This window comes from Tursiops truncatus, chromosome X, assembly GCF_011762595.2.
Source record: "Tursiops truncatus isolate mTurTru1 chromosome X, mTurTru1.mat.Y, whole genome shotgun sequence".
NCBI classification, from domain to species: Eukaryota; Metazoa; Chordata; class Mammalia; order Artiodactyla; family Delphinidae; genus Tursiops; species Tursiops truncatus.
This window is the reverse complement of record NC_047055.1, coordinates 43,586,935-43,598,955: the sequence shown is the minus strand read 5'-3', so window position 1 is coordinate 43,598,955 and position 12,021 is coordinate 43,586,935. Positions and strand designations below refer to the sequence as shown.

Below are 12,021 nucleotides of genomic sequence, written 5' to 3'. Positions count from 1 at the left end.
GAGGGCTAAATGATTAATTAAATTCTGGTATATCCACTCACTGGAATATTAAGATCATTGAAAATGATCATTTTGAAGACCAAGTAACATGGGAAAACACTTTTAAGTGGGAAATCAGGATAAAAATTTTAAGTTTGTATCTTAATAAATATGGACCTACTAGAAGGAATACATGAATTTTTGTTAGGTAGAAGAATCTTTTTCTGGTTTTCAAATTGTCTGCATTGTCGTTGTATTCCAAAAATAACTTTAAAATGGCATAAAGGGATGCCAATTAAAACTATTGTTTTTTTTATCACTACTATTTAGTATGAAAAAGAGAAGCTTTGTAAAACTATTGTTCAATGAAGTCCCAAAGCCTTTTTTCTTAGTATAAGATTGACATTTGAGGAAAATGCATTGTTGCTCTGTTCAAGATATATTGTCATTTTTTTCTTTTATTTTTTATATTTTGACAGTGCCCTTATGTCTGCCATTTGTTGTATTTACTTACCAAAAAAGAAAATGGTGAGTATTTTCATTCCAATTGTATTACATTCACTCTGTGGAATTAGCATTTGTATCGGCCTTTATAAAGTTAACTGTTAGCATTAGTTCTATGACAAGGTTTTGTGGGATTTCTTTTTAGTACTTTTATCTAAGAGCATCTGCTTAATGGCTTAACTGAACAGCGTAATTATATTCTTAATGTGTTGTAAGGAGAAGCTATCTGAACAAGGTTTCTTTTTATTCTGAACCACAGACTAGTAATTCTTTTCTTTACCTTTTCTAGTCAAACCATTTCGTGTGAGAAAACTGCTTGATCTTCAGGCCAAAATGGTGAGTACTGAAAAGACTTAAGACTGGCCAGTGTACTTTGTGCTAGGTACCGAGCTAGGCTTTGCGGATGTAAAATCGAATGCGTCATTACCTTCAAGGAACTTAATTGCCTGGGGAGCTCAGTCAACAAAATAAAAAATCAGAATCAGACTGGGGTCAAGGAGGAGTGGTGATGGTGAGTAGAATTTAACTAGGCCAAGAAAGAAGAGAAGGGCACTCTTGGCAGAGGGAACAGCATGAGCAAAGCCAGGTCGATACCAAATAGCAGAAACCGTTTACGGAACTGGGTTGGTATGGCTGGAAAATAAGTGTTAGGGAGTAGTCAAAAATGACTACTTTATTTTATTAAAGTGACTAGCTTATTTATTCTGTGGCTGTGATCTAGGAAAGCATTCTTTTCTGGATACTTAAACTTCAGTATATTCCCTGACTTTTATCTCTTGTCCTTACAGCTCTCTTGCATTGTTATTTCCACTATACCTGCCAGGTAACAGAAGTCTGTGAAGCTTTGGGTGTAAAACAATAGGAAGTTGTAGTGCCTATGCCTAACTGTTGAAGCCTGCGTAACCTATGTAGAGGCATTCAAATTTCATGAAAAATACAAACACATGCGCACATGTGTGCTTCTCCATTGTGAGGTTTCCTGTTGGTACAATTCAATGATTGTTCTTGTTTTATAGCTTCCTATTTTGGCTCTCTGGGTACAGTATATTCTCGTAGCTCTCTGAGCATAGTAATGATAATGTTTTTGTCCAAATTTAATTTTATTTCACATTAATAGAAATTATGAAAACGATATACATTTTTCCATGTTAACAGCAAAACAATTCAATGGAATAAGAAAATCTTACCATAAATAACATCTTGTTGATTTGTATTAACTGAGACAAGTATATGTTCAAGTTAAAAAAATGACTCAGTACAGTGTCTAAAAATTTTTAACCCAGACATTAAATATATGGCTTCATTATTAATATTCTATATAGTACATTACTAAATTACCCCATTATCAATGCCTATTTATAAAGATACATTCATAAAATTGTTTTGATAAGCTGGATTTTGGTGACTTTGATCACATCCAGCAATACCGAGCCTAGAAGACATAGCCATGCTCACATGTAACTGAACATGTAAAATGGTAACAGGCATAATCAGCCCATGTAAGCAAATGTATTGGGTATGTGAATTTTTGATACCTGCAGAGGTATGTGTCCCCTCTATACCCATCCGTGCCCCATAACTTCCCATCATGATGGACACAGAACAGAGAAATTGTCTTTCTGGTGGCAAGCATGAATGGTGGGAAGTGGAGCAGGCACGTTGTTATCTTATATGCACCAGGCCCTTTGAGAGCAGTCTTTGGAAAAGGAAGGGGGAGTTCCTTTCTTGTTTGTTTGGTCTTTCATGGTAGATGCTTTCCTCAAATACCTGGTAAACATTGTTTGCCCATATTTAATAATAAAGCACTAAAATGGTCATTGGAAACTTGTGTACGTGAGCAGGACTTGTTCATTGTAGGATCTTGATGTTTCATTGGGAAATTCCCCAGATGATGGTGTCATTTTTCCTAAGAAATTCTCCTGGGGACTTCCCTGGTGGCGCAGTGGTTAAGAATCCGCCTGCCAATGCAGGGGACACGGGTTCGAGCCCTGGTCTGGGAAGGTCCCCCATGCCGCGGAGCAACTAAGCCCGTGTGCCACAACTACTGAGCCTGTGTGCCTAGAGCCTGCGCACCTCAACAAAGAGTAGCCCCTGATCGCCTCAACTAGAGAAAGCCCATGTGCAACAACGAAGACCCAACGCAGCCAAAAAATAAATAAATAAAATAAAATAAAATAAAATAAAAATTCTCCTGTTTCCTGACTAGGGGTTGTATTCGTCAGGCTTCTCCAGAGAAACAGAACCACTAGGATGTGTGTATATATAGAGAAAGATTTTTATAAGGGATTGGCTCACAAGATTATAGAGACTCATAAGTCCAACATCTGTAGGGTGGGCCTGCAGGCTGGAGATCCAGGAGAGCTGATGTTCCAGTTTGAGTTCATCGGCAGTCGGCAGTCTGGTGGAGAATACTCTCTTGCTTGGGGGAGCTAGTCTTTTTGTTCTGTATAGGCCTTCAACTGATTGAATGAGGCCCACCCACATTATGGTGGGTAGTCTGCTTTACTCAAGAGTCCACCCATTTAAATGTTAATCTCATCAGAAACACCCAGAACATTTGATTTGGGCACCCCATGGCCCAGCAAAGTTGACATGTAAAATTACTTGCCACAGGGCTATAAACCTGGCTACTAGCACTCTGGGACTTAAGCAGTAGAAAAGATTGGGGATAGGTTCTGGTACACTCCCTCAGTTCTGCAAACTGTATGAGTCCAGCTTTTATCTTCAGTGAGTAAAACCCTGATGTTTGCCAGTGTAGTGAAGGAATTTGGGGTTCTAACTGCTTCTTATGTAGGCTTTCAACCAGTCCTTCTGTTTTTCAGCCCTCTTGCACCTCCACTTTTCAGAGGTGCAAGAGGGCTGAAAAACAGAAGTGCAATTTCCCTCAAATTTCTGAGCCTTTCTGGGAGTTCTCAAGCATGAATCTGCTGCTTTTGAGGCTTTTTCTGTTGCTGCCTTAGCTTTCGTTTTCTCTATTCTGCTAAATTGATTATTGTTTGTCCATCTTCATTTGAGGTTCCAAAATCTTGTTGAGACCTCACATGTGCTATTGTCTGCCTTCTTGTTCTCTTTGAACTTGTGCTTTATGCATTTTTCCATTCCTTTACTTTTTAGTGGGGCTTTATGAGGACCCAGAATTAAACATGTATGTTCAGTATGCCATGTTTAACTGGAAGTCTCTCTCTCTCTTTCTTTTAAGAAAGTGTTAACTTTTTAACAATAAAGATAGGTTTAGTTAACTAGACAATAAGTTCTAAAGGTCTCTCCACTCCTAAGTATTTGCTCTTTCAAAAACATTCCAACTCAAAGCAAACACTCTGGTGCTAATTGATAATGAGTACAGAGATCAGAAGATATTTCAGCATAGATAGCCTGGGTCATTTTGGTTTTGTTATCATAAATTTAATTTCAGGAAGCTATTATAAAATAGGAATACTGTATTTCTAATCCCCATTTTCTGCCTTCCTTATTTTGTATAGTAGTTGATTCAATAAAATAGTAATATAATAAAACAGTTCGGTTTCTTCCTTGGAATTTTAGTGGTATGCTTCCTCTGGATAGCCAGATATATCAAACACAGGTATCCAGCAGTAAGGACTTCTGTCATAAAATTAATGTTTTTGTAAAGACTTCAGTTATATCAAGCTGTTTGACTTCTGCATACTAATTGTTAGATATCCTAGTGAATTTTCCAAGGATCATGATGCTAAGGTATTAATATTTCCTTTGCTCTGTTTTCTTGGCTTCCCTTTTTGTCCTTCCACCTTCCTGTCTAAATCAAGAATGAGTAAACTTTGAGTCCTGAGTATTATACCAGTGAGAGTAAGCCATGCTAGCAGATATGACTGGTAAGCCTAAGGCACGGGCAGAGAAGAAGAGAGAAAATATAAGGAAGAAGTAAAATATGGAAAAAGGTCACAAAAGAGAAGATGACAAGTTGGCGAGGGTTGCTTTATGATAGTTGATTTAAATGTTTGAGTTTCTATTCCTTGATTTTCTATAGCATCTTCCTATAGCTATATCACATAATAAAATTAGGGTCTGAATATATGTTTAATCTTTTTATTTTATTGTTACTTTTTTTTTCTTACTGGCCACAGAATTGAAAATTGAAACTCTTATTTTATTTCAGGGAATGCAGCCTCATCTCCAGGCTTTGTTGTCACTATATAAATTCTTTGTTCCTACTTTGATTTCTGTATCTTTGCCTATGAGGAAGAAGGTAAGGGATTAAGGAGCAGTAAGTCATATTGAGATAGAAATATGTTGTTTTGAGTAAGTTAATTTATAGATTTGGACTAAAATGTTTACAGCATACTGTTTTAAGATCTAATATTGTGGCGCTGTTTCTGAGTGTTTTTAGGGATTAGCACTTCATTTTGATTCCATTCAATGTATTCCATTCAATGTAATAGATTCCTGATTAGAAAAAAAAACTTAAATGGATTTGCATGGGTGTAAAATATTTCATAATTAATATACTTTCAATTAATGAAGAGTTTTAGGTTTTATGCTGCTCCGACTTATGGATACCTCCTCTCGTGTACTTTACATTCAAATTTATAGATCTATTTTAAGAATTCAGAGAATCTGTGGAAGACAGCTCTACTTGCTGTGAGGCAAAGGAATCAGGGACTTCCTCCAGAACCTCTAAAGTTGATGTTAGCTAATGTCCATCCTATAAAAAGAGTAAGTATCTAAAACCCCAAGTGACTTGCAGTATTCTTTTATTAAATTCAAACAATAACCATTCAGATGTTGGAAGAGATTATAAATATTTAAGTACATTTTAATTACCCAGTATTCTATGCAAACTATATTCAGACTCCATTCATTAAACCACCTTAACAAGTGCTTTTACATTTATAGTTTGTAATCTGCTTAGTCCATTGATAGATTGTTTTATTATCTTTCTTTTTTAGAAATGGAATTCTCACTCAGTTATACCAGTGCTAAATTCCCGTAACTACAGTAAAGAAAGTGGGAAAAAGGGGATGAATCTTTCTGATTATTTCAGTAGCAATGGATCATTTCCACTGGAACAGCTTAAAAGCTTCCCTCAACTCTTACAGAACATCCATTGCTTAGAGGTATGTGACTGGACCATGTGCTTATTTGCATTTTCCATTTGATCTTCATGGCCTTTATTTTTGTTATATATTTCCTATCTGATGATTTCCTTGTTGCTCTGATCTCCTTTTTATATACTTACAGTTGACCGATTGTTCTGTCTTTGCAGCTGCCTTCTCAGATGGGCGCAGTGCTGAACAACTCTCTGCTACTACACTATATTAACTGTGTCAGAGATGAGTCAGTCTTACTGAGGCTCTATCACTGGTTGAGTCAAACATTACAAGAAGGTAAAAATTGATACTTAGAAGTGTTAGATGAATGAAGAAGGAATAAGATGGTTTACAAATGGGTTTCTTTTAAAAGGGTGCCAACTTCTAGACAGGAGGAGCCTTCATATGCTGTAATTATTTTTCTGGTAATCATGTATTCAGAGCCTGAATGCTGCTGCTGTTGTAATTTTAAGGGGTAGTAAGAAAGGAGGTGTATTGTTAAGGAAACACTGCTGGATGGCCACCAAAACTCACTGGGTGGCTCTACTTTGATGACTGTCACAGTCCAAGGCCTCTTCATCTTTGTATGTTCAGAAACTTGCTGTTAAGCCCCCAGAACCATCAGATTAATGCTAACCAAACTCAGAGACTGTTGTGTAAGCCAGAATGTCAACTTTTTATTTCATAATAGAAGTAATTCTGGTGACCAAAATTTTCATGTTTGCTGACTAGAATAGCTCCTCTCTGCTATCAATATATATGGGGGCCACATTAGTCATCAGAAAGTTTCTTAATTGTAGAACTGAAGGAAAAGGCAGTGAGGGAGTTTTTCATCCAGGCCATAGTAAAGCCTGATCATTTCATTCCTCCAAGGAGGTCGATTTCTCTAAACATAGTATTGAGTTCACCAGATTATTTCTTTCCTGGATAAGTAAATCCTGACTCTTCAAGTGTTTAAGGTCAGTTTTAGTTGGTTCCAGGATAACTCTCCTTTTCCTACTCAGTCTTTCTTTACATAGGATATGATACAGTTTGTTAGATTTCCACTAACTAAAGTTCTGCCACCCTTAGATTACCCCCAGCTCACCCTAATTGAAGTTTAGGCATTCTCAAACTTTTAATTCATACACTTACAGTCTTTTGGATTACTGTGTGGCATAAAGCTAATCACATTCATTATATGTAACATTTACTAGTTTATTTTTTCACCGTAAGCTTTCCCCCTATATTACCAAGTTCTTGAGAAACATCACACTATCACTTCCACATATATATTATAGTCTCCAGTGTGAGTTGGCTAGGATGTATGAGACAGATAGCTTGTTTATATTTGTCATTTATTTGTCACTTTAGAGTTGTGGTGGTTATGTTTTGTGTAGTTTTTAGTGTTGTGCAACCGGAGCCTTATGTTTAATATTTTTGTTCCAGAATGTATTTGGTACAAGGTGAATAATTATGAACATGGAAAAGAATTTACCAACTTCCTGGACACTATCCTCAAGGCAGAATGCTTCTTACAAGTAAGATTCTGCTTGTTTCCTACACACTTCACCATTTAAAAAATATATATATATATATATATTTATTTATTGAGCTGCGCTGGGTTTTAGTTGCGGCATGCAGGATCTTTAGTTGTGGCATGCGAACTCTTAGTTGAGGCATGTAGGATCTAGTTCCCTGACGAACTAGATCGAACCCAGGGATCGAACCCAGGGATCGAACCCAGGCCCCCTGCATTGGGAGCGTGAAGTCTTAGCCACTGGACTACCAGGTAAGTCCCACCACTTTTTAATTTATTTAGATATCCATTAAAAACCTTTTCTTTAGTGCTTGACATCTTTTGTAAACAATATTTATTCAATTCAAAATTCATTATAAATAGAGCCAAGTTGCACTGTCGTTTATCTTTGTACTGTTGGATTTGAAGAAAGAATTTGTTAAATTATGCAAATAAGAGAGAAAGGTATAGGGAATTCCCTAGCTGTCCAGTGGTTAGGACTCCGGCGCTCTCACTGCCGAGGGCCTGTGTTCAATCCCTGGTCAGGGAACTAAAATCCCGTGAGCCCCCTACCCCCCCAAAAAAGAGAGAAAGGTCTATAATTTAAGAGAACAAACTGAAGATGTAATTGAATGCATTAAATTAATTGAATTAGCCAGTAAGATAAATCTCATAGGGTCACTACTTGTGTCCTTATAATCAACAAACATTTTTTGATTGTCAAATATGTTCCAGCCAATTAATTATTTGGCCTGGGTAACCCTGAGTTATACTTTTAAGCTGCCACTCAGATATCAGCACCATCAAGAAGCCTTTACTCAGTCTGGGTTAGATGTTTGTTCTACGTGCTTCCTTAGCTCTCTGTGTTTACCTGTATCGTGGTACTTTCAGCATCTGTTTTTCCACACATTATGAGCTGTGGACAGGTGGGAACCATGTCTAAATTTTCTTCACGTATGGGTGTTCAACTTGGTACCTGATACAAAAGAGATTCTCAATAAATGTTTGTTGAATAAATCTTAAGGGTATGGTGTGAAACCATTGAATTAGAAGTTGGGTGTGGATAATGGTGGTGAGGATAAAAGGATGAATTTAGGTTGATTTTTTAGATTTCCTGCTTGGGAGGATGATGATGGGAATATAAGAAAAGCAGGCTAGGAAGGAAAGATATATTTGATTTGAAAGATGCCTGTGGGATATCTAAGAGGTCCAGTAGGCAGTTAGATAATGAGCCTAGAGCTCAGGAGTGAGATTTGGGCTAGAGATGCAGAAATTTTGGACTCCTCATGATATAGGTGGTGGTTTTAGCTATGTTATAGATGAGATTGTCCACAGAATTCATGTCATGAAAAGAAGGTCCAGAATAGAGTCTTGGTGCACGCCACTATGTAAGGCTCAGGACGACAAAGTTAAAAGGGAAAACCCTGGATCTTCACTCTGGTAAAAACAGAGGCAGCCTAGACGTTCAGGCCTCTCCAGATGGTGCTGCCCAGAGTTTGGGTTTGGTCTATGGCCCCTAATGAAATTCCAGCCTTATTATACAACATTGTATACACTCTATTGACTATCATGTACTCCAAAATAATACAATTTCATTTATCTTTAAAAATATTCCATAACTTGACTTCTTACCTTCTTTCCAATTGGTAAAGTTTTATGGTGTTTGAAAACTATGTTATCAACTATGTTGATAAAGATGGTAATATTAATCATCTGATCCTTTTTATGAGAAAGTCTGGCACCTAATCCAAGGCTTTTAATTATATTTATGACAAAAAACATTAGTCTAAGGGTAAAACAACTATAGCACAAAGTAAACTGGTTGTTTCAAGAGTAATTACAACTGAAGAGTTCCATGCAAGGTTTTACTATCAACTTGTGTTACAGGAGGGGTTTTATTCCTGTGAAGCATTCCTGTATAAGAGCCTTCCTCTCTGGGATGGCCTCTGTTGTCGATCACAGTTCCTTCAACTTGTGAGCTGGATTCCTTTTAGTAGCTTCTCTGGTATGTATCGCGAAAATTTGGAGTCATTTAATTTAATGTAATATTAATTAAAAGGATTGAATAATTTTTTTTTATTACTTTTAGAGGTGAAACCACTTCTTTTTGACCATCTGTCACGGCTCTTCTTTACATCAACTATTTATTTCAAGGTAAAAAAATTGTCTTGCTTAGATTCAATAGGAAATATTAGTCTGTGGCTGGTGGTACACAGTTTTAAACCCACACTATAGCAGTGTTTTGTAACAGGAGTTGCTTGGACCTGGACTTGAGGTCCTGCATCATTCAAATCAAAGTTAATGTGTAGAATCTTCTGTTTTTAAGGTTTTGTTACATGTAATTTTCCTGAACTGTAACAGATGACAAAGTGAATGAACAGGTGGCAAATGAGTATTAATAAAAACAAACTGGGAAATAACTTAAGCATACTTAGTTTGATTGTTGTGGTTGATAATTTTGTAGATACACTTATTCATTTCTCAAATGTGTATTGAGCACCCACTATGTGTTATAATATAGTCATTTTCTGCTAATAAAATTGTTTTAACCTTATATAATAAAATTAAAAGTTGTTACTATTTTGCGGTGTGCTCCAAAAAAAACCCACTGTGGCTTCCAGGACTAAGTTTGAGAGCCACTTTTTTATAGAATGGTTATTCCTTTTCTAAAAGAGTGACAATATAATTAATGTTTCTTTTTTTCACCTTAAATCACTTACTGTTTGCCACATTTACAGGAAAAATATATTGTCCTGGTTAGTGTTTGTCATAATCAACTGGTACTTTATAATTACCTATCACATTAACTTGGATTCAAGTTTTATTTATATTATTTGTAACTTTGTACCTTACCATGTCATGTCATTCACATGACAATACCCACTGCTTCTCCCAGATAACACATTTTCAGAGACTTCATTTTGCAACTTTCTGTGATTCTCTTCCGATCTTCTAATTCAGTTATTCTTTATTTCTTCTCTTATTCTACCAATCTAGAGCGCTATTTATCTGTAAATATTAGGTTAAACCATATGAATAGGTTTAACCTAATAAGTCAAAGATGTTTGACAATTGGCAGTTTCATATGTTCCAGCCTAATAAGTATATATACATTTATACACACATGCATATATTTATATTTGAGAGTGGGGGGTGGGGAGAGGAAGGGAAACAGACAGAAGGCCAAAGACAGAAATCAGGGGAATGCTCACTGTTTAATTCTCACTGAAAAGGAGGTGTCTATGAAGGAACCTTTTCAAGAGGTATGAAAAGAACCAGGAGAACAGTAGTGCCAAAGAAACAGAGAGAATACAGGCTATCAAGAAGGAGTGAAGGGATAATGTTGCTACATATCCCAAGAGGGTCCAGAAAGATGTGGACCAAAAAAAAGTTTCTTTTGGAATTGATAATACAGAGGTCTTGGCTACCTTTGTGAGCAGGTTCAGTGGAGTGTGGGGGTAAAAACCAAATTGTGGAGGTTGAGGAGTTGATGAGAAATGAAGACAAGACAATGAGTATTGACTGTGTTTCCAAAAGTTTGGCTAAAAAGAAGAGGTAGAGAGAGAGAGAGAGAGCTGTAGTGGGACTTTGAATCAAGGGAAGGTTGTAATTTTCTTTGTCCCCAGAGTGAGAAAAACCTGCACATGTTTATAGATAGGATGCAAGGAGCCAGATGAGAAGAGAGAGAGGTTGAAAATGGGGGAAAGATGAGGGATAATTGACAGTGGCAGGGTTTCAGAAAAAGCATGAAGGTATTGGTTTAAGACTAGGTAGAGGACTTTGATTGAATGGTTGGTAAGAGGTTGGGAGGTACTACTTATTCTCTAAGATTGGGGATGAGGATGTAGAGATAGGTGGACATATAGATACATTTGTACAGTTTGAAAAAAGAGCAAGAAATTGAAATACTTGTGCCTAAAAATGTTAAATTTCTCAAAATAGGAAGTGCATTGTAGAGGACAGAATTGAGTAGGGGGCTTCAAGATGGTGTTATGTGCTTAGCCATTAAAAAGAATGGGAGCGAGAGACAGCTAATTGAAGAGAAATATAGTAAAAAGGATTATTGAGCTTCATTAAGGGCCCAGATGAAGTTGGAGACCATAACTTAGGAGTGTAGAGCTGTGCTTCTCAACCATTTTTGTTTTAAGCCCATGCCCCCTTCTCATAAACGTAAGAATCTCATGCCTTCCTTTAATGTGGAGGCTGGATGGGGTAGAGTAGGTGAGTGGAGATTTTCTGAATATGTCATAGTAATATCGAATATCTTTTCAAGTGTTAAATTGATACCAAAATAGAGGATTGTTTTAGGTGATTCCAAGGTTGCTTTCAACTTGAACATATTTATAACCTGAATGTGAGGTGTCACTTTCTAAAAAAATATATGTTTCTTAATTAATTTATGTATTTATCTATTTTTGGCTGTGTTGGGGTCTTCGTTGCTGCACATGGGCTTTCTCTAGTTGCGGCGAGCTGGGGCTACTCTTCATTGTGGTGCGCGGGCTTCTCATTGCAGTGGCTTCTCTTGTTGAGCATGGGCTCTAGGCGTGCAGGCTTCAGTAGTTGCAGCACGTGGGCTCAGTAGTTGTGGTTCGCGGGCTCTAGAGCGCAGGCTCCATAGTTGTGGCGCACGGGCTTAGTTGCCCTGCAGCATGTGGGATCTTCCTGGACCAGGGATCGAACCCGTGTCCCCTGCATTGGCAGGTGGATTCTTAAGCACTGCGCCACCAGGGAAGTCCCTAAAAAAATATTAATTGAACTGTGCTATGAGGTAGCAGTAAGCATTTTATCACTGGAGATACTCAAATATAAATAGTATCTAGACCATCATTTATTAAGGATATTTAAGAAAGGTTTCCTGTGTTAGGTTTTGGGATGGTATGGATTGCTTTCAAATTTATAGATATTATGATTTATCCTTATAAGTGTTCCAGGCACACTTATTTCAAGACTATATTTTTTGTATGTGAATGAGTCCCT

At 37.0% G+C, this 12,021-nt stretch overlaps 1 protein-coding gene across 5 annotated transcripts in view; it reads left to right on the top strand.

Annotated features, from left to right (window-relative positions):
• Window positions 1-12,021, top strand: part of CENPI (centromere protein I) — a 47,919-nt gene that overhangs the window by 17,793 nt on the left and 18,105 nt on the right. For all 5 annotated transcript variants that reach the window (XM_033849573.2, XM_019932249.3, XM_033849574.2 and 2 more), the window contains exons 6-14: window positions 459-507; window positions 773-819; window positions 4,616-4,705; window positions 5,050-5,172; window positions 5,406-5,573; window positions 5,723-5,843; window positions 6,975-7,066; window positions 8,932-9,049; window positions 9,134-9,198. In XM_033849573.2, the coding sequence (XP_033705464.1) occupies window positions 459-507; window positions 773-819; window positions 4,616-4,705; window positions 5,050-5,172; window positions 5,406-5,573; window positions 5,723-5,843; window positions 6,975-7,066; window positions 8,932-9,049; window positions 9,134-9,198 (873 nt within the window). The remainder of the gene's footprint in view (window positions 1-458; window positions 508-772; window positions 820-4,615; window positions 4,706-5,049; window positions 5,173-5,405; window positions 5,574-5,722; window positions 5,844-6,974; window positions 7,067-8,931; window positions 9,050-9,133; window positions 9,199-12,021) is intronic.